This window comes from Crassostrea angulata, chromosome 8, assembly GCF_025612915.1.
Source record: "Crassostrea angulata isolate pt1a10 chromosome 8, ASM2561291v2, whole genome shotgun sequence".
NCBI lineage: Eukaryota > Metazoa > Mollusca > Bivalvia > Ostreida > Ostreidae > Magallana > Magallana angulata.
The window spans coordinates 12,427,679-12,451,131 of NC_069118.1; the positions used below are offsets into that span (position 1 = coordinate 12,427,679).

Consider the following 23,453-nt stretch of genomic DNA (forward strand, 5'->3'; position numbering starts at 1 on the left):
ATGACCATGGAACCCTCTTAATGCTCGCACGTGGTGGGTCAAATCTAATGAACAATCAAACAATCGAGCAAGCAAGCAAACAAGCAAACCATTTTCAAGCTCAACCTGCCCAGTTACTATAATTATATATTTTATTATCAAAAGCATCACGTAGGTACATGTATTATCATAATTATTAAAAACAGCATGAATTAAAAAATTATTTTTATTTACATCAAAACGTTGAATTTACAACATCAGTATTGGCAATTCATTCTTATTTAGTATTTACATGTAAAAATGGTTTGTTTCCCTAAAAGCGAATTCATTAAAATTCATTAACTCTCTGATACCTACAGTAGCAGTTTAACTTTCTGTTTTCAAAGAAAATCTAATTTTAGCACCAGAAACGAGTTTCTGATTGGAAGAGTTAGCACTCTCTCCGCCCTCCCAAAGAATACTTGATTCGGTGGCATCACGGAAGTGACTTAATTAAACACCTGGATGTTACCTGTATATATATAAAACAAAATTAAACGTATTTAATGTCGTTCTAATTCATGCGTTATCTATCAAACGTTAAACACCGTCACAAGCTTGCAGAATTATACATTCGGGTCATCATTTCACTGTTGTGTCGCCTTGTTTACTTTTTGCATTACTGGAATTTTGTATACACTCGAACTGCGGTGTATTATTAAGACTTTGAAGTCTATGTTTGTGTACACCCTTTAAAAATTAGGTCTACGACTAACAACAAATTTTAAATATTTGGATTTCGAAACAAAGACGTCTTTAGAGTTCACTTTAATCGCCACGCATTTTCTGTGGCAGTGCTTGTAAGGCAATCTGCGCCGAGATCTGCAATCTTACCCGGCCAGTGTTTCCTTTCAGCCTTCCGTGCTTTCGGTCACGGAGTTTTTCACCCACCTTTCATCCGCTTAAACACGAAATGGAAATATAACAAAAAATATTTTAATCGCTTTTTTATCCAAGGACGCCTCTTTGACCAAGGATCCTTCTTTCCCACTACAGACACGAAGGAATATAGTTATGTCGAAAACTGTCTCTTTTCTGTGTTGGTGCCTGCTTGGATGTGTACAGTGCTTTTTGCAGTCCAAAAGGATTCAGATTGATGGGAATGGATATACCGGAGTGACTGTGGTGATATCGAGTCAACTGACCCCCTCTGAAATCCAAATACAGAAACTTAAGGTTAGTGCACTGTAAGCCGAGTAGTATTATGTCTCCCCTTTCAAAGGGGAGACATATTGTTTTTGTCGACTTTCTTATTAAGGTCTTCCGTTTTCCAACGGAAGACCTTATTGTTTTCGTACGGTTTCTTTTTCCCTATTATTATTATTTTTCTTTTTTTTTCTTACAAATTTTGTGCCCGCGATATCTCAAAAGCGGCTCGGCCGATTTTCATGAAACTTTCAGATCTAATAGATATTGATCTAAACTCAATATACATTTTTTTATTTTGATGACGTCATTTCCGTTCTTAAGATAGTGACGTTTTAGCGATTTTCAGAGGGTCGGCTTGTCCAAGGACCTCCTCCTAAACGGTAAAAGATATTGAGTTCAAACTTTCAGGGATTGTAGACAATAGATTGTAGGTGTGCCATTTGGCATTCATATTTGTCATGCTCAAAAGGCGTTCAAGCTCGCCTGGTCCCGAAAATTTAGACTAAAAAAACGTCGTAATTTTTCATGGTTTATTTAGTTTATCTCTTTTCTAAAAAATATTTTGTAAAGACATGTAAAGCAAAAACAGTTTATAATTACAAGACCTTTCATTTGATATCAAGAAAAAAGGGGTGACCCCTAAAATTAGGGGACAAAAGGGCTTTAAAGTCTTTCATCTGTAGCCCTTTACTGAGGGATATTTTGTGAACGGTTATAGAAGCAAATATGTTTATCTTACAGTTATGTATCCAAGCAATGTAATGATTTTGTCATGTGTTACGTAATTAAGGGGTTTTAGGGGCCAAAAGTCCAGAATTTTGATCACCAATATCTCGGAAAGGAAAAATATTTTGAAAAGCAGTATAGAAGAAAAGATACTCAGAATGATGTACTAAATAATATGCAATTTTCAAAATTTCGTTAAACAGCCCCTATAAGGAGTTAAGGGATCAGCCCCTAAAACGTTCTTTCCCATATATCTCAAGAACGGTAACGAATTTCTAAACATTTGTTGAACAAAATGTGTTGAGATTTAAATGACCGTTTATTTGATATCAAGAAAAAGGGGCTGGCCCCTAAAATTAGGGGACCAAAGGGCTCTAAAGTCTTTTATCTGTAGCCCTTTACTGAGGGATATTTTGTGAACGGTTATAGAAGCAAATATGTTTATCTTACAGTTATGTATCCAAAGCAATATAATGATTTTGTCATGTGTTACGTAATTAGGGTTTTTTTAGGGGCCAAAAGTCCAGAATTTTGATCACCAATATCTCAGAAAGGAAAAATATTTTGAAAAGCAGTATAGAAGAAAAGATACGCAGAATGATGTACTAAATAATATGCAATTTTCAAAATTTCGTTAAACAGCCCCTATAAGGAGTTAAGGGATCAGCCCCTAAAACGTTCTTTCCGATATATCTCAAGAACGGTAACGAATTTCTAAACATTTGTTGAACAAAATGTGTTGAGATTTAAATGACCTTTTATTTGATATCAAGAAAAAGGGGCTGGCCCCTAAAATCAGGGGACCAAAGGGCTCTAACGTCCTTTATCTGTAGCCCTTTACTGAGGGATATTTTGTGAACGGTTATAGAAGCAAGTATGTTTATTTTACAGTTATGTATCCAGGCAATGTAATGATTTTATCATATGTTACGTAATTAGGTTTTTTAGGGGCAAAACGTCCAGAGTTTTGATCACCAATATCTCAGAAAGGAAAAATATTTTGAAATGCAGTATAGAAAAAAAGATACTCAGAATGATGTACTAAATAATATGCAATTTTCCAAATTTTTATTAAACAGTCCCTATAAGGAGTTAAGGGATCAGCCCCTAAAACGTTCTTTCTCATATATCTCAAGAACGGTAACAAATTTCTCAACAGCTGTTGAACAAAATCTGTTGAGAATTAAATGACCTTTTACTTGATATCAAGAAAAAAGGGGCTGGCCCCTCAAATTAGGGAACTAAAGGGTTCTTAAATCTTTCATCTGTAGCTCTTTACTGAGGGAAATTTAATGAAAGGCTATAGAAGTAAATATGTTTATCTTACAGTTATGTATCCAAGTAATGTAATGATTTATTCATGTGTTATGTAATAAGGATTTTTTAGGGGTCAAGAGTCCATAAACTATGACAACCTATATCTGAAAAAGGAAAATATTTTGAAATGCAGTATGGAAGAAAAGATGCTCAAAATGATGTACTTTACAAAATGCAACCTTCAAATTTTGGTTCAGCGGCTCCAATAAGGAGATAAGGGACTGGCCCCTAAAACTTTTCTTTTTCTCAGATATCTCAAGAACGGTGACGTATTTCTAAACACTTGTTGAACAAAGCTCTTATCCCTGAAACAAAATAGTATCTAGCCCTGAGAATGTAGACCCTGTTTTTCTATTCTAAATCATGTTAAGCTGTTAAATAGCAAAATCAAGATCGAACATATATTTCAAATTCTAAAATCAGACGGAAGACCTCCTCGTTGCTCGCAACGAGATCGTGTCTAGTTCTTCTTATTCTTATTCTTCTTCTTCTTATTCTTCTTCATCCATATTTGTCCAAGCCGTAACTTAAATACCCTTTGACATTAAGACTTCAAACTTGGAACATAGGTAGATGGTATTGAGAAGGAGTGCACGCCACCAAAAGTTTTGACCTTGACCTATTTTGTTCTTCAAGGTCAAGCATTTCATAAAAAATATTGTCTGGACCATAACACAAGACTCCTTTAACATACAGACTTTAAACTTGTATCATAGATAGATGGTATATAACCTAGTTGAACCTCACCAACATTTTTTACCTTGACCTATTTTTTTTATTTCAAGGTCATATTAGAAAAAACTTCATTGTTCAACTCCTGAATATACTTTGACAAAAGGACTTCAAACTTTAAACAAAGAACAATAATAATACACTTAGGTGTACTATTGAATAATATTTGACCTTGACCTTGTTTTACTGAAGGTCAAATTAAGAAAAAAAAATAAAAAATTGTCTGGGTCATAACTTTAATACCCTTTGACATTTAGACTTCAAACTTAGAACATAGGTAGATGGTATTGAGAAGGATTGCACACCACCATAAGTTTTGACCTTGACCTATTTTGTTCTTCAAGGTCAAGCTTTTCATAAAAAATATTGTTCGGACCATAACACAAGACTCCTTTAACACACAGACTTTAAACTTGTATCATAGATAGATGGTATATAAACTAGTTGAACCTTACCAAAATTGTTGACCTTGACCTTAAAATTTTTATTTCAAGGTCAAATTAGGAAAACCTTCATTGTTCAACTCCTGAATATACTTTGATAGAAGGACTTCAAACTTTGAACAAAGAACAATAATAATACACTTAGGAGTACTATTGAATAATATTTGACCTTGACCTTGTTTTACTCAAGGTCAAATTAAGAAAAAAGAAAAAAATAATAAAATTTTGTCTGGGTCATTACTTTAATACCCTTTGACATTTAGACTTCAAACTTAGAACATAGGTAGATGGTATTGAGAAGGATTGCACACCACCATAAGTTTTGACCTTGACCTATTTTGTTCTTCAAGGTCAAGCTTTTCATAAAAAATATTGTTCGGACCATAACACAAGACTCCTTTAACACACAGACTTTAAACTTGTATCATAGATAGATGGTATATAAACTAGTTGAACCTTACCAAAATTGTTGACCTTGACCTTAAAATTTTTATTTCAAGGTCAAATTAGGAAAACCTTCATTGTTCAACTCCTGAATATACTTTGATAGAAGGACTTCAAACTTTGAACAAAGAACAATAATAATACACTTAGGAGTACTATTGAATAATATTTGACCTTGACCTTGTTTTACTCAAGGTCAAATTAAGAAAAAAGAAAAAAATAATAAAATTTTGTCTGGGTCATTACTTTAATACCCTTTGACATTCAGACTTCAAACTTGGAACATAGGTAGATAGTATTGAGAAGGAGTGCATGCCACCAAAAGTTGACCTATTTTGTTCTTCAAGGTCAAGCTTTTCATAAAAAATATTGTCTGGACCATAACACAAGACTCCTTTAACATACAGACTTTTAATTTGTATCATAGATAGATGGTATATAACCTAGTTGAACCTTACCAAAATTTTTGACCTTGACCTTAAAATTTTTATTTCAAGGTCAAATTAGAAAAAACTTCATTGTTCAACTCCTGAATATACTTTGACAGAAGGACTTCAAACTTTAAACAAAGAACAATAATAATACACTTAGGTGTTTTATTGATTTATATATGACCTTGACCATGTTTTACTCAAGGTCAAATTAAGAAAAGGATGGGTCTGGGTAACATATAGCTGACATTATTCTTTTTCAATTGTTAAAATTGCCCCATATTACAATCCTTGGGGAGAAGGGGAGACATGTGTTTTTTTGTTAAAAAAACAATACCCACTAGTTTTAGTATAAAGTAGCATATCTTTATGAAAAAAAAAGTCAAATTAACCCTTCTAAAATTGAAACGGAGAAAAAACGGTGAAGAGATGTACTCTGTGTACTTCTGTATTTATAGTTTCGAATGATTTACTGCTTCTGAAATCTGTACATTACAACCTTGTATGCAGTAGTCATGATACTAAAATTCAGCAAACTTTACTAAATAAAAGCTATAACTAAAAATTAGGTTTATAATTCATATGTTCCAGCCCCGGTATAGAATGCAAGGACGCCTATAAATCTGATTCAAAACATAATTTCGTGATAACTATCTTGCATTATGTAATTATCTGAGGTTTGCATTCAAGAGTACCAAAATGGTATTTCCATTTGAATACTTCAAAGGGGATAAAGCAAATAACATGTCGAGGGTTTGAGGGAAAATTCTAAAGGAAATACGTTACGGAATCAAAAACGTGTGCACGCTATACACACCTTAAAAGCCAAGTTTCAGTTAATGTTTAAGAATTGTTTAGTTTGTAAAATGCAATTTATATCCGCTTAGGCCCTGCCGTCACCAACTTTCCTTAAGTCAATAGTCAGCTTAAAAGTCTGATTTTTTTTTTACCTCAGATATATGCACTTTTTGTAAATAAATTTGACTTGAAGACTAAGTTGAGTGATTTTAAAGTTTTGGTGACGGCAGGAGGTATGATAGTCTACAAAATTTTCATTTATAGGTTTGATCTGGATAGAAACTTTATGGCGGATTTCACTGCTACCAAGTCGTTGTTTGCTGATATATTCACTACGTTACTAATGTGAAAAAAATGCCTGCAATTTATCGATAAGGCCAACCAAAAATGCTTTAGAATCAATAATAGTAATTAAACTCTAAATCATATCATTTTAAAAGACCATGGAAGTGTTGACATACAAAACTGCCATGCGTGGCCTCATCAAATATTTTCAATTCATGAGTCATTTCATCTAGCTACCACGTTCATATGCACCAATATATTACACCGGAAACTTGGGTTTTTTTTGCAAACAAATACATTACTTGAAAAAGTTTCTTCCAGAAATGCAAAAGAGGTGCCCAAAATGATGAAGTTTAATATAAAGAATGAAATCGGCTTTTAAAAGTATTTTACATTCATCAGATGATTTCGGCTTTGGGAAAGATTGGAAAACTTTAAAAGTAAAAGCATTGAAAAATACACTGTTGCATTAACCGTGGCAATGGGTCTTTTTGTGTTACGGACAAAAAGTCTGAGTTCATGTGAACCAGGGATTTTTGTTCAGATTATGTAGAATTCTTTTCAATTCAATCTACTGCCACAATGTATAATTTATCCACATGTTATCTCCATTAAATGTAGATTAGACTTAAATTGAAATTAAGCATGAATTTCTCGCCCATACTCTTATAAATGGAGATTTCACACTTGAGTTGTTAACACCGTTTACTGTTTGATAATCCTAGCACCTATTTATTTTTTTTAGGAAAAAACCTTTTTTTGATTTACGTCTGATACTTCTCCTATGTGGTAAATTAAAACCTACAATTAGGTAGACATTCGCTGCTCTTAGATTAACAAGCACGTTTGAATAAATATGATAATAGATGTATTTATCAAACTGGTAAATAAGTTTTTTTTTTTTAAAAATCGTAAGTTTAGAAACAAAGCTGTAAAAAAGTATAACAGTCTTAAATTTAGGATGATATTTGTAAAAAACAATGGCTTTGTGAAAATTAAATGCTTCTGTGTTGCTTCAACTAGAATATATTTCTTTATTCGACCTCATAAAAATGACCAGAATATGAAATCGCCGATTGCTCACAAAAACAATCCTTCAGAAACTTTTTTCTTAATAATAAAAGCTATGGAGCAATGTGCATAAATCAGGTATCAAATATACAACATTTCTGGAATTGTGTTACAATTATTTGATGATATATATATATATATATATATATATATATATATATATATATATATATCCAAAGTCTCTTTTTCAATGAATAATAAAAAACTTTTAAAACACTGTACAGTGTTTTAAAAGTTTTTTATTATATATATATATATATATATATATATATATATATATATATATATATATATATATATATATATATATATATATATATATATAAGTCTTTTTTAGATGTTTATTCTTTGTATTCAGGATTTGTTCACTGCAGCCTCAGCCCAGCTTTACAAATCCACGAAATACCACCTCTACTTCAAAGATATAACAATCGTAATACCCAAATCATGGCCCAACAATTTCACCACCGACTTTGTCAGCGGATCCCAGGTCGAAACTGCGCATGTTCTTGTGGAAAAACCAAACCCACTGGTGGACAACAAGCCGTACGTATCAGGCATGACCGGATGCGGACAACCCGGAAAGCACATACATTTAGAACCAATAACGGTACAAGTTCTTCCGGCAGTCGGACTCGCAGGTATATTTTAAGATAGAAACAATATTTGATATTAAAGCCAGTTTAAGTTTTAAATAAAATCCAAGCTGCTTACAACCAGCTTTATCAACTTTTTGATTTCAGCTTAGCTCGACACAAATGGAATTGTAGACATATAAAAACAAATTATTATGCCTTGAAAACTCACGTTTTTCAAAAAAAATAATGTAAAACTTAAAAATGTACTTTTTCATTTGCCAGACAAAATCCTGGTGCACCACTGGGGACACTTCCGGTGGGGCCTGTTTGACGAGCACGGAGACAAAGAATCCCCTGTGATGGCGTCAACCAACAACCCATGGTTCTACTCTTCTGAGGGAACATTCAAACCTAACATGTACGCAACATGTATATTAAGATTACCCATTCACAACTATCCGCAATGCAAAATGGTTTAATATGCTGAATCTTAATTAGATGACAGTCTCTGCATACCAGGGAAATATAACAGCCATTTAAACTAAATATTACAAAAAAGTGAAATGACCTGGAATTTAATAAAAAAGGAATGATGAACAGAATGTTACTGTCCTGGTTCAGGCTATGGCAATTGGTTTTACCTTTCGGGATTTTGCAGGAGCAAGAAGGGTTATCTACAAGTCTTACTGTCATAACTGAAAGTTAACTTCCCCTGTCCCTTTTTGCAGCACGGAATAAAGGGCGATTGCAATAAGTGATTCTCTGATTAGAGCTACAATGTAGTAAATTTAACTCCTCGTCGTTTTTCTGTAGCTGCATGAAAGATATAAAGGGAGACAACCACAAGGATTACTGTCAGAGCTCGCAACAGTGCGTCCTTAACGACAACGGACTGCCGGAGCCCGGATGTAAGTTCTGTGTGGACGAGAGAGGAAACACCGATAAAGGATCTATCATGGGCAAACCAGAGATTTCTAGTGTAGGTAAACAATTCACACGTGTTTACAAATAGAATATTGGACTTTTTCGCTTTGAAACTTTCGTTTTATCGATACATATAGATCAAATTCTAATGTTTAATCAAATTATATAATATTATCATATTTAACAATTGTTTGTTTATTCATTTTTGTAGGTGCTGGAGTTTTGCGATCATGGCGATAGTGATGTACCACATAATATGGAGGCAGAAACTCCGCAGAATAAATTCTGCCGAGGAAAAAGTGCTTGGGAAGTGATGAGACTTCATCCAGATTTCAAAGGTAATTCTTTAAAAATACATATACATTATATATTTCTGATGTTATTTTTCTTGGTTTAAAATTTATGGAAGAAATCATTGCAAAGGTAAATAAAAGCGGATAATTTTAGAAAAACCGAAGATACAATGTAATAATCTTTTTATTTTCACTTTTCCTATTTTGTTGTCCATAGATACAACAACAGGAGCACCTGCACAGAACACTGCACCGACTTTTAAAGTAGTACAACAGCGGCGCGGACAGAACGTTGTCATGGTGCTGGACAAATCCGGAAGTATGAATACATATGACGTAAGCACCGACACCAATTTTAGTCACGAAATGTTAGAAACTTGAGAATTTACAATTTTTTATACCTTTTGATGTCAAAATTCCTTTACATCAAATATTATGTGAACATTTGATTTAGGAGACTAAAAGTACAAACCCAAGACAGACGGTATAATTCCATGAATAAATAGCATAGCCTGTTTTGCTTCTCTCACTTTTCTTCAGTAGCTTCAAATTTCTCCTTTTCTCTATATGATAACAAATTCAGCTTCATAATATTACAGTGTGGCAAATCTATATTTCATAACTTTTATTGCTCTAAACCTATAAGTTTTATTTCTGTAATTTTTGGTCTGCTTAAATCAGTGATAATTGGTAACATCATAAGATAATAAATGCAACGAAATCCTGTGAAAATGTACATGTTAGTCAAATTGTTTTTCTTCGCCGTACTTCAGCATAGCATGGCAGTGAACATTTTTCGGCAGGTTTAAATAAGCAATAGTAGCCGAATGGTTTCTGTATTAAAAAAAATCTCAGATACATGTATTTGATGTAACAACATAAAATAGACTTTTTGCTTAGTGCCTAAACCTGCTTTTCTCTTATTTACATCCAACATCGCTAGCTTCTTAATACTTTTAGAAATGATAAAATCGTAAAACAATAATAACTTTATCTTCAGTAAATTATAGATTTAAACACAGGTTTCTGAACGTTTTCTTCAAAGTCTTCAAAATTGTAACGTAAAATATTGCATGCATATAGACAAACTATTTAAAAAAACCGTGTTGAAATAATGAGTTACATGATATTTCACTTTCTATTTCAGAGAATAGATAAGTTAAAAGACATTTCATCAAACTACATCAGGAATTGGTCCCCAAACGCGACCTCCGTTGCTGTGGTTACCTTCAACGGAACTGCGGATGTTGTTGCTCCGCTGACTGCTGTGACCTCGGAACAAGAGAGACAGAATTTAGTGGCGCTAGTGGACGATATCGTAGCTAGAGGCGCCACTTCGATTGGAGCCGGAATACAGAAAGCGATAGAGGTACTCATTTATACCTCTAAATTCAGGAGTCTAAAGTCTGTTTGGACTATCTTTAATCTTCGTGGTTTACTTGATAGGTATAAAGATAATCGTTTCGATCAAATAGTTGCTTAACTGATTCCACAATGTTAATGTAGTAAATAAATAGATAGCAGACAAAGAAAATTTCACTTTTATTTTTTTATCCAAAGCTTTTAAAGGCAGACAACAACAATATACGCGGTAACGAGATTATTCTGGTCTCTGACGGCGCTAATACGGTGTCCCCCGGACCTGATGACGTCAGAGAGGAAGTGTTAAGAGAAGGCGTCATCATCCGGTCCGTGGCGATCGGAAGTGAGGCGGACAAAAAGATCGATAAACTTGCAAAGGACAGTGGTGGATTTAGCTTCTTTTATTCCGGAATTGACCAATCAACTGCTCTTGCGGATATTTTCCTGGGTATTGCAGCGTCATCGTCGGATAAAGAGGATAAAATATTCCAAGTAAGATACATTGTATATCCATTTTAGAACTTTCTTGCGATAAGAATCTTATCCGACTTTTTTATCTGTTAATTATTCCAATAAATCTCCAGTTTTGATTTGACTTCCAACGTTCTTAAAATGCAGTTTCCTTGATAAGTTGAATGGTGCATGTATATGATATATCATAGTCTAAAAGCTCAAACCATCTGCTGAGTCTAACAAGTATCCGTATTTTTCCTACGAAATGTATAACTATAAAGAATTTCTGATCTTATTTCAGATAGAGAGTAAATCTGTTAATTTAACAAAGGGACAGAATTATAGCACTACACTGACCATAGATTCTACAATAGGAAGAGAAACCACGATTCTCTTAATAGGATCTGGTGTTGATTTCTCAACCTTTACCGTTTCCGGACCAGGAAATAAGCTGTTTACTTCCGGAAAGTGTTCTAAGTCTTGTCGTTTAAAAATTGACGGACTTGCAGAGGTAACTCTCACAAAATTCTAAGCGTTGTGATTATTTTATTACTGTGTTTACAATCAAGCGGTTCGCTTACAATATGAATATTATTTACAGGTAGGAGATTACAATATAGAAATATCAACATCACTGGAAACGGATGTGATTCTGACAATGACGGCACAGTCCTATCCCAGGGATCCCTCTCAGGAAGTTTTCACTGCGACTGCGTGGACTTTAACTGAAGTGTTTGATTTTTCGCCGTCAACCCCAATAGTTATGTTTTCTTCAGTCATGAAAGGAAATTCTCCCGTTCTTGATGCTGACGTTAAAATGATAGTGGAAGATTCTAATGGTCACGAGATAAACGTTGACCTTCGCGATGATGGCCAAGGTATGCTCACATAAGTTGTTTGGTAGCATGATCAAAGCTAAAGTAGTGTTTGACATTCGGTATAAAGACTGTAAATTTGTATAAACTGCCACTGACGAAGTCAATTAATGTTATATGAATGTTGCAGCTTTCTAATGTTAACTGTATTCAAACTGATTAAATTGCGATTTTTAAACCAAAAAATAATTCGTTCAGTTCTCATTTCCAAACTGTTGTGTAAGGAAGGTTAGCTGATCGCTCAACCGTAAAATATAAAAGTCTGTATACGTATTTTTTGTAAATTCATCCTGCATTTTTTTGTAGGCATGGATATCGTACCGGGAGACGGACAATACACGGGGGTGGTTTTGCCCACCCAGATGAAGTCTGACGGGAGACACAGCCTGAAGCTGGTAGTAACTGGGAGGGACGGTCAAACCAAAATACTGATCCCTGAGACCAACAGAAGGAAACGGGCCACACAGGCAAATACTGGTACATATAATTTGTTTTAATGTTTTTTAAAAGAGCTATTTTTAAAATTAAATGAATTTATATTGAATCCCTTTTCAACGTCATTTAAGGACCTCTGACAGTCACAACGGAAAATGTGAGTGGTTTTAAGCGGGTGGCCTCAGGGGGTACATACACGGTACAGAACTACTCGACCGTGACCGGGGACCGAATGGCCCCGGCCAGGATCACCACGCTCAAGCTGATTAACTCGGACGGGAACGTGTTCAACTTGAGCTGGAACGCTGTCGGAGATGATGTCAATGTTGGCACTTGTGAGTTTCATATTTTGTCAAATAATTAGACAAGTTTTAATAAACCTATCTATCCCACATTTAACAAAATATGTATTTATTATCTTAAAACTGTTCGCCTGTTATTAAATCTTTGAATATATTTATTTAGGGGTTATAACGAACGTAATATTTAATAAAAATATAGACGAATTTAGAATTCCTTTATCAAGGAAATCTCGAATGAGCTAATAAATTATAGAAATATTCTTTCGAAAAAGTTAAAGTAAGAGTAGTTTGCAATCAAACTGATGCTAATTTAACTTTGAATAAACACCCCTTACAGAAATACCGGTACCAATCCCCTTAATTCTTTCCAATAAGAAACAGAACAGGGGGCTTATTATCAAGTTCTCTATTAGCCCCCACCCTTTTAAAAAAAAATATCAATCCATATTTTTTACATAAAAAATCCAGTAATTCCAAGATGGAATATGCATGATAGTTAGTTTTTTGTTTAACACATATCAAATAATTTGTGAACAATAAGAAATGCCTGTTACTAATATATCAGCTATTACATAATTTTCAGCTTCATCCTACAAGATCTTACTGTCAAAGAGCTATTCGACTTTACTAAACTCACCTGACACAATTACTCCCCTTACCGGAAACATCCCAACTCCGTCACCGCCAGGGGGCATTGAAGTGTTTTCATTAAGATTATCAGAAGTCGGTGTGAATTATTTTCTTGCCATTCAAACTGTAGATAATGTTGGCAATGTAGCAGAAGTGTCAAACATTGTCTCCCTTTCTGTACTATCAAACAATCAAATGTGGAAGCGGGCGGAAGTGAAGAAAATGACGTCATCACAATCATTTTCTTATGTAGGACTAATTATTTCCGCATGCGCTGCGGCGCTGCTAGTGTTCGGGGTAATTTTATGTGGGATATGTTTCTGCAAGAAAAAGAAAGATTCTGAGAGTAAAGCCAATCAGTTCAGCAATCTTGAAAACAGACTCGCAGGAAGAGCAATTCCAAGGAAGGGTGATTTTAGGCATAACTACTTTTTGCCCATGTATCAATCACCTTATGTGCATTTTCCGCCTCATAAAGGTTACGAGGCATATGGAAGAAACCCTCGTATGTACGGTTATATGGACGAATCACGCATGTACTATATTTCATAGTTCTTGCTCAACTGTACTTCGCCCAAAAATGTTCGCGTTTTCATTTAACTGTTTTCTTTTTCATTAGAAAGCGCATATCTGTGATTTTCATTTATTGAGTAAAAAGAGAAATTAAGTAAAAACAATTACTTAGGCTTTAAGACTTAAAGAGAGGAGTATATATTTAGTATTATCTCACTTTAATATCATTATTTTAATCTTTTCGGGATGTTTTCCTGACAAAAATCTTAGAATTGTTATTTATTCAGACAATTAAAAGAAAGAAAATTAATCATAGATCGTAGAAATCCGTTTGATATTGTCCCATGCGTTAAAAAGACGTTTCCTTTTCACTTTGTTTGAATGATTATTTATTTATTATGTGCAATGAACAATCAGATTCAGAGAACACTATTTTCTAACACTATTCCTTATTGAAATATTTTATTTCAACCATTGTAATATATGTCTTAAAATGCTCAGTATTTTATTAAACAATTGTGAACACATGTAATTGTAAATATATGTACATGTACCATTTTCATAGCAATAATAGATCCCTATTGTAAGTGCTTTTGGTGCATGTTTCATGTAAAGGTGCGCTTTTCTGTAAGTAATTGCATGTGTGAATGTAAAATTTACATTACACTTTTATTTGTTTGTATGATATACATGAATTATCAATCAGTTTTATATTTTTGTTTATAAAAAGAAATTAACATGCTAGTTTAACACGAAATAAAATATAAAAAAGGCAATAATATTTTTGTGTTTCAGTATTGCACAAGTTAATTTTCTTCTTAGTCTTTCAAAAAAAAAATGATACAGGAATTTAGTTATATGTGGTATGAACAATAAGTATGTATAATTGAAATGAATGGGCAGTGGTTAAAATGTGAATAGCTGCCATGACCTTTATTGCGAATATATCTATTTGGGAGAAATCCAGCAATGTTAGCCAAAATGTTCTCATACAACGGTAATGAAATGCTCTTTGATGAAATTTATATAAAACCATTTATGTACCATGTCTACCGAGAAAACATGTGATATATGATACATTTTTAACCAAATCAAAGCGGTTTACGAACGTAATATAATTTGATACAGACATAAGTGTTTCTCCCATTTACTATTTCTATTTTTTGGCTTTTAAAAAAGTTTTTGAAGTGTGTTTTTAAACCCCCCCTCCCCCCCCCCAAAAAAAAAACAACAAACAAAAAAACCACAAAAAAAAATCAACCCAAAAACCAAAACCAAAACAAACCAAATAACAAAAAGCCCACACTCTAATGCATTTCAAATATATACATACATGGTTGTTATGGAACCTTCTAAATTGTTTTGTCCATAAAGATATAAAAGCAAACAAAAAGCAAGTACATAATTTTTTAGAGACAGAATCTTAAATGTTGGCATTATTAGCGAGAATATTCAAAAGATGATAGTAATAGATAACTGAAAGCAAATTGGTCCGCTTGTAAAGTAAATATGTTTTTTAAAGGTGTTTTTATATGGATACTTTTATATCATACATGTAACCCCGCTAAAATTGCTATCCTCTGTATTATATGTGTATATGGAATTAAAATTTACATCTTGTTTAAATTTCGCGATACATAAATTAAAGTATTTAAAATTTTCGGTACAAATCAAAGAAATCATCTGTTAAATCGGTCAATGTGTATTTTGTGTATTACTTGGACATATTTATTTACTCTATCAGTTCTCTGATATTGTCATGCGAGATATTATCACAGTTTGATTTATGAACAATAATCACAGCCATTTTATTTTTATCAAATACATTTTAACAAATATAAGACATGGATAAAATGAAGTCAATTTAAGTATCACGAAAACTTGAAATATTAAAATATTTAAATTGATTTTGTGTATGTAACACACGTACGTGTTTACACGAAAGATCATCATATGATATGATACGCATAACATCTTATCAAGGGAAGCCAACATATCGCACACAGATCATGAAGGTCACTAGGCCAAGGGGAGACAATTCAAAAGGGTATGACCACTTGCCCAATGGTACTGACCTTCCACACAATGTCGCCGTCAGATAAACAGATATCTTTGTTTATCCTGTAATGTGCATTGATAACAGAAAGACGCAGAGATAAACTAACCCACAGATAACTCTGTCCCAAATATTGTACAAGAACCCTCAATCGAGGCCAGGTCAGGGAATTATCAATGAATTTGTTTACAGACTCCGTGTGATACACAGAAGTCGATTCTTCATCCGGGACATCGCAGGGCCTCTTTCCGTCATGGCGGGTCTCTTCCGAAATGTTCTGGTTTTGATAATGTGTTTATCACGGGTAAGTTTAAATAACCGGGCGGTTTCGGATGTTTGCTGAAGAAACTGTTTGGCCTTACTTATGTTTTACCATTAATCGTGCGAAAACGCTCTAATCATTGTATTCTTACTGTATCTTTATCGCACTATCTAAGAGATTGTGTAGAGTAACTTCATGAGTAAGTTTATTAATCGACGTAGCGTAAGATATGATACGCATATTTCATTGATACGTACGCTTACTACGTGTAAATATGTAACCTTTGTATATGTATCATGTTTTACAAACAAGCTTGAAATAAAATGTCGGATAATTATTTTTGTTATCACGTTTTAACAAATTTTGAATCGCATATAAAATAAGAATGTCTTGTTTAAAAAAAATCGCATTATACTAGATCCATGTCAATTCATTCCTTATCTACACGTATTATATTTTCCACCAAATTTTTTATAATATAATTGTATCTTTTCCATAACAAACGCGAATCAAATTACAATTGATTATATTGAGAAAAGTCAACTTTTTTGGTTGTTACTTTTCTTTCACAATCAGTCCTTAAAATGCGAATTTACTTTTGACACCCTTTAACTAAATTAAACGCTTTAGAACACCCTCTCCTCAGTTCCTTAGTTACAACGCATTTTGAAAAATTAAGCACATTAAAAAAAATGTCAAAGTGCGTTAATTTTGGGACCAAGTCAACATACTTCGAATTTTTTTTCAAAGTGCGTTGATATCGTCGATATTGAAAAAATGTGCAGGTTTTGGTCAAAATACTTGATACTTTTATATACAATAAATAATTGTCTTAACCTTTTTTTTTAATAGCTAAATGGGATATATTTTACAAGGGTATACATGGGTTTCTCAGCTATCTTATTAATTAAACAGTTTCTCGATTAAAATTTTTTCTCATGAGGTTAAGAACAACTAGTAGATTTGAATTATCCAGATATGACATAAACTAGATCGCTAAGCAACTGTCCGTCCTTTCTTTCATCATTTTACATTGTGTGTCCAGCAAATTCACTTATTTTAAATGATCTCTTATCTGGTACAAAACGTTGGGCTATACCAGAAACAAAAATGACTTACATGTATATAATGGAGATTTTCAAAGTGCGTGAACCTGGTCCCTCATAAATTTAACTAACTTTAAATTTTTTCCAATGTGCGTTGTCATAGTGCACAAACCAATTGATACATTGTGTTGTAAAGAAATATTTTGCACACTTAATGCGGATCGCCACTATACATTTAGATTGACGGAAAAATCACCGTCCTTTTCCATATTGACGAGGTAGGTAACTCGGGAAACCGGGTAAAGGGAGGCGACTGCTGCCAGGGCTTCACCGGAAGCTGCTCAGAGCTGTGTAAGCCAGTTCTCACTGTCTGCATCCTAAAGTAAGTGCATGAGTTATCTTTCTTTGTTCCTTGTATCAAAAGCTTTTCTTACTTGGTTTTGATTGCAGCTGACTTCGTATGGTATTGTCATATCCGTTGACAGTCAAACATGTGACATTATATAAATAGTGCCTGTTTGGGAGGGTAACAGTTGAAATTGACACCCCGAGAAAACCATTGTCAACCGACGCGAAGCGGAGGTTGACAATGGTTTTCGAGGGGTGTCAATTTCAACTGTTATCCTCCCAAACAGGCACTATTTATTTTGTTATACTGAATGTCTTTTTTAAAAATTTTAAGAAAATTTTACTGCTTTTATATTGGAATAACGTGAATTCTACAGCGAACCGTACGCGCATAATTTTCGTGCATGTAATATTTTTTAATGTTACCCGTTGCCAAGTGCGTTGCTAACGCTGAGGGTAATAGTAAATATTATTAACTGCGTCTTAACCAATCAGATTTCAGTATTTAACATGAAAGTATAACAATCGCTTTTATCTTTTTTTACGCGAGTTCACGATGCAAAAATCATTCTTCATTTTATTTTCAAAATTTATCAAGGAGGCTGGATGGTCAACATATTAAATATTAGATCTGCCTAAAATTTTAAGATATGATTTGTTAAGCCATAAACTATTATTTAGTAAAGAAAAACATATATTTACCTTTTAAATATAAGTATCTTCCTATAATATTATAGAGAGCTCTCCTTCTTAAAGAGATCAATTCAGTCTAAAAATAACCACGACTATCGAGCCCTCTTAATACAACGGTGCATGTAGTGTCATTATTGTTATACATGTATGTATACATGTCATCTTCTTGGACAGAGACAATGCCTGTGAAACGTCAGCTATTACAACGGTGAATCTTAAAACCAATGATCAGAAATTTGGCTCACATATTGGAAATATGTCGAATCCTTTATACCTAGAAATAGACTCTTGGGTATGTACGGCAACTTTGTCTACACATTTTGGATTAAACCATTAGCTTATCTGTTGTACAGTGTATTCTATGTTTAAAACTCGCACATGCACATATACATGTAATCTCATTTCTGAAACTTGAAATCAATGATTATAGGAACCTTCCTATGACTTCATAATTTATGACATTATTTACTTATTGCACGTGTATAAGACTCTGAAACCGGTAAATACCTTGCCCATAAATTACTATCTAACACGTCTTTTTCAGAATAAATACCGGGATAAGTTTCGGATATTTGTCCACGACTTGAGGCCGACTACAGACTCCCCTCTTGTTTTCGAGACTCTGTTTTCGGATTACAATGTTGAGGTTGGAGCTAACGAAGTCAGCGATGGATGGAGAGCCAAGACACTGCAATCCAGTTATATCTCCCACCGTAACGCCTTTAGGTAGAGACCTAATTGTTGAAAAAGCACGATAAACTGATTTTATACACGTGTATCACAATTTTTTTAACTGGAAGGAATAACGTTATTGTATCAGACAAACTGAGTTATTTTTCGTTTTCTAATGAAAATTGTCGGTGGTAGGAAAACACCCCAAGTTATCTCCTTTTTATTTAGATTTTACAAATTATCTTGTTTTTTAAATAAAATGATATTTTGATAGATTACACGTGACATACAAACTTTACTGTTCTCCGGGATTTTATGGGGCTGCTTGTAACATCACGTGTCCAGGAAACCCCAATAAGTGTGTACAAGATGGCAAGACCTACTGCAAAACAGGCAAGTATTGTCACATACACTCTACTGTAAGAAAAGTAAAAATTCTCAGAGAGGGTAGTACTTTTATAGAAGACTCAAGTTAAGTGTCATGTCAAACATATTACTGTTAAAAGGAAAATGTTGTCGCAAACTTGAAATCTTCTTTCAAATCTAGGATGGACAGGAGCAAACTGCGATCAAGACATCGTCGAGTGTAATGATCTCAACTTCTGTCATGGCGGACGTTGCACCAATCAGATAGGTGGTTTCTTTTGCGAGTGTCCACAAAGTCGGTCTGGTATACAGTGTAGAATGGACGAAGACGAATGTTTTTTCGAACCTTGCAATGGCGGCTTGTGTCTCAATACACTTGGTTCCTTTTCTTGTTCGTGCCCGGGCGGCACAACTGGGAAAACTTGTGACACCCTTATGACATCTCAGTGTTCCAACTCCACGTGTCATAATCATGGAGTCTGCAAGACATCGTCCGACGGTAACACCACCACCGTGAATTGTAACTGCGAGTTTGGATACATGGGAGCAGACTGTAGATTTCGAGACTACTGTAGCATTCATGGCTGCGTTAATGGTGGTACGTGTGTGAATACAGCCAATTCGTCCTTCTGTGTCTGTCAGGAAGGATTCTCTGGAAAAGACTGTGAACTACATGACTATTGTTCTAGCTCCCCTTGTAACCACTTGGGAAAGTGTTCAAATATCTACAATGGATTCCAATGCGACTGCACCCCAGGATACGCGGGAGTCACGTGCGATGTCCGAGATTTTTGCCAAAACCAGAAATGTAATGGACATGGGGAATGTTTCAATGGTCAAAATGGTTTCCATTGTGAGTGTGAAGCCGGCTTCATTGGCAAAGAATGTGAGCAGCCCGATTTCTGTTTCAACTTTACATGTCCTATTTCTCAGAAATGTGTCACTGAGAAAAGTGGACACTCCTGCGTCTGTCCAGGTGGGCTAACAGGGGAGAAATGTGACAAGTTAGACCGATGTTACTTTGACCCCTGCCATAGTCACGGTATGTGTACCAACACTGACTCTGGATATACTTGTAACTGTGACGGTGGGTGGAAAATGAATGACTGCAGCAAGAGGGATTATTGCTATGGGGATCCATGCACTCATGGACACTGTACGGATCTCTCCAATACATTTCAATGTTCCTGCGAGGTGGGATGGGTTGGTCAGCAATGTAACAACACTGACTACTGCTTGAGTGATCCGTGTTTTCAAAGTGGTACCTGTATGAATAACATAGATACATTCAGTTGTCTGTGTCCTCTGGGATGGACTGGGAAAAGATGCGAGCTTAAAGATACTTGTCTGAGTACTCCATGTCATAACAATGGCAGTTGTACTGTCGATAAGAAAGGGATAACATGTACTTGTGCATCAGGATGGACCGGTCCAACCTGCAATGAGGTTGACTACTGCTATGGAGACCCTTGTAGGAACAATGGTACCTGTGTGAATGGTCTGACTGGTTATTTTTGCCAGTGTCCATCACGTTTTACTGGATCGAATTGTGAGACTGATGCCTGTTTGAATCAGACATGTAGCGGACAGGGGACTTGCCGAGCTTCCCGAGATGGGTTTGTTTGCGATTGTTTCGACGACTTTGTAGGATTACTCTGTGAAAGCAAGAATCCTTGTAAAGCGTACTCTTGTTTCAACGGAGGGAATTGCACCGTAGTAAAACATGATGATTTGTCTATATCATATAACTATACTGCCGCATGTGTTTGTCCGAACACGTGGAAGGGAAGTAGGTGCGAAAACGATGTTGATGAATGTCATGTAAAATCAACATGTGGGAGACATGGACACTGCTCAAATAGTAAAGGAGATTTCACGTGCTTCTGTGATCCTGGATACGAAGGGAAACACTGTGAAAGCGACATCAACGAATGTGCCTCCATGCCGTGTAAAAATAATGGGACTTGTGAGAATCGGGTCGGGAACTTCCTCTGTCGATGCAGTCAGTACTGGACAGGGACCTACTGTGACCAAGACATAGACGAATGCAAATATCATCCATGTGAAAACCAGGGAACGTGTCAAAATCTTTTAGGAAACTACTCTTGTACCTGCGATAAATTTTGGACGGGAAGACACTGCGAAAAGCACATAGACGCATGTCATGCCCAGCCCTGCAAAAACGGTGCGACGTGCATAGATTTAGACACAACTTTCTATTGCAAATGTGATTCTCGATTTACAGGACGCCATTGTGATGTCGATGTTAACGAATGCCAATCACAACATCCATGTCGGAATGGTGGATCGTGTATAAATACGGAGGGAGGATTCCACTGCAACTGTACGTCATACTGGGAAGGAGAGCAATGTGAAAATGACGTGGATGAGTGTTCCTCCAATGTTTGTCCTAGCGGCACGGCGTGTGTGAATAAACAGCTCGGCTACGAATGTCAAGATTGTTCTCTGTATTCTTGTTATCACCATGGAACATGTATAGATTCCCCCACTTCAGGTCCAAAATGCATCTGTCCTAAAGACTGGACGGGAGATCACTGCGAACAGAGAGATTTCTGTCGCTTTGATCCGTGCGGTCCCTTGCAGCTCTGTAAGAATACAGAACACGCTTATATTTGTGACTACCATCCATGTCTGAGTTCACCGTGCCATAACAATGGAACATGTGTGGAAATCCGAAGTGATATTCGATGTGACTGTCCGAGAGGTTGGATGGGTGAATTGTGTCAGGTGCGAGATTACTGCGCAAGCAGCCCGTGTGACCACAATGGTACCTGTGTAAATCTTGCAGATGGTTTCAAGTGCACCTGTCAGCCTGATTGGCTCGGGCGCACCTGTTCGATCTTTGATTACTGCTATTCTAAACCATGTTTGAACGACGGAGTTTGCGCAAACAGACCTGACACATACCAGTGCTTGTGCCACCAGCAGTGGATGGGAAAAAGCTGTGAATTAAGAAATTATTGTAGTGAAATGCCTTGCGAAAATCGGGGTATTTGTACTAACACGAACTCCACGTACAACTGTCTGTGTTCAAATGAATGGATAAGTCAGAATTGCTCGGTTTATAACTATTGTTTTAACAATCCATGTACGAACGGTGCGACCTGCATCAACATGCAGTCTGACTTCAACTGCACTTGTCCTCTTGGCTATAAAGGGCGACACTGTGAAATCGCCATAGACTATTGTGCTTCGTCGCCATGTCAAAACAACGGAACATGTGTTAATTCACCTTACGGATACTTTTGCACATGCGCAGCGGGTTATGTTGGACACAACTGCGAAAGAGATTTAGATGAATGTAAGATCGACATGTGTCCCGCAAGGTCAACTTGTTTTAACTATGAAGGGGGGTACACGTGCATTTGGACTGCACAAAGGGCAAGAATGAAACGGGGATTGCTCAAAAATAAAGGTAACATTTAATGTTCACTATTTCGATATCACGATGATTGACTTTAAATTGAATAGAACAAAATTTGTTGACGGTTTTGTAAAAATATTTTTTTTCTTTAGATAATGCACTTTTAAAAGTCACAATTCCATCTATAAAGAACAAGGAAAGTTCTGAGAAGTTCATGAGCCTTTTGCAAAATATGTTCGATTTAAAAGTGTGCTCAAGAAAGTCAACAATCATTCCAGTTCTTTATGACGTGAATCACACGTAGGTTCTTTTAGTTTCAGAATTATAATATAATCCATTGTTTAAAAATCATAAAAAAATCATGTTGCTGTATTGTCGTCAGTCATTTAAATGAAATTAAATACATGCTACTCTCATTGAAACCACAAGTTCACTTTGCAATTGCAAACTAGCATATTACTCTCTTTGTTTTTCAGATCTGGGAAGATTGATTTTCTGTTTAAAGCTTTGTGTGAAAATGAAGATGTCAGAAAATTGGATTTTGAAAAGACATTAAGAAGCTATAATTTAATGATCACTTAAAAATTCTAAATAACTTATGAAAAAAGCCTATTTGATGGAGAGAGAGAGAGAGAGAGAGAGAGAGAGAGAGAGAGAGAGAGAGAGAGAATCAGATTGTAATTAAAAGAGAGATAATTCTTAACACTATGTTCACTTTTGTGATATTATCAACATTATCAATGTTGTTTGACTTGGGAACCCAGCGGCGAACCATGTCTTAAAAGATGTTTAAATTACATTGTAGATGACATGTATTTTCATATCGCGTAATCCATTCTGTTCGGG

At 35.1% G+C, this 23,453-nt stretch overlaps 1 protein-coding gene across 1 annotated transcript; it reads left to right on the forward strand.

The window, feature by feature from the left end:
* The first annotated feature begins 293 nt into the window (after positions 1 to 293).
* LOC128159672 (uncharacterized) lies at positions 294 to 22,911 on the forward strand. Its single transcript, XM_052822842.1, has 20 exons — positions 294 to 1,194; positions 7,773 to 8,055; positions 8,275 to 8,410; positions 8,806 to 8,971; positions 9,128 to 9,254; positions 9,427 to 9,545; positions 10,357 to 10,578; positions 10,770 to 11,063; positions 11,326 to 11,535; positions 11,626 to 11,902; positions 12,206 to 12,376; positions 12,466 to 12,669; positions 13,220 to 13,802; positions 16,028 to 16,139; positions 17,383 to 17,525; positions 18,359 to 18,476; positions 18,729 to 18,910; positions 19,131 to 19,249; positions 19,404 to 22,658; positions 22,760 to 22,911. The coding sequence occupies exons 1-20, from the start codon at positions 1,033 to 1,035 to the stop codon at positions 22,909 to 22,911; spliced, it is 7,035 nt and encodes a 2,344-aa protein (XP_052678802.1). The 5' UTR covers positions 294 to 1,032.
* The last annotated feature ends 542 nt before the right edge of the window (positions 22,912 to 23,453 follow it).

Excerpts from the sequence above, each read along its gene's own strand:
- LOC128159672 (XM_052822842.1), top strand. The coding sequence starts at position 1,033 with ATGTCGAAAACTGTCTCTTTTCTGTGTTGGTGCCTGCTTGGATGTGTA. Across the intron at positions 8,972-9,127 it reads GCAAACCAGAGATTTCTAGT|GTGCTGGAGTTTTGCGATCA; the intron begins GTAGGTAAACAA and ends TCATTTTTGTAG. Across the intron at positions 18,911-19,130 it reads TCCCACCGTAACGCCTTTAG|ATTACACGTGACATACAAAC; the intron begins GTAGAGACCTAA and ends ATATTTTGATAG.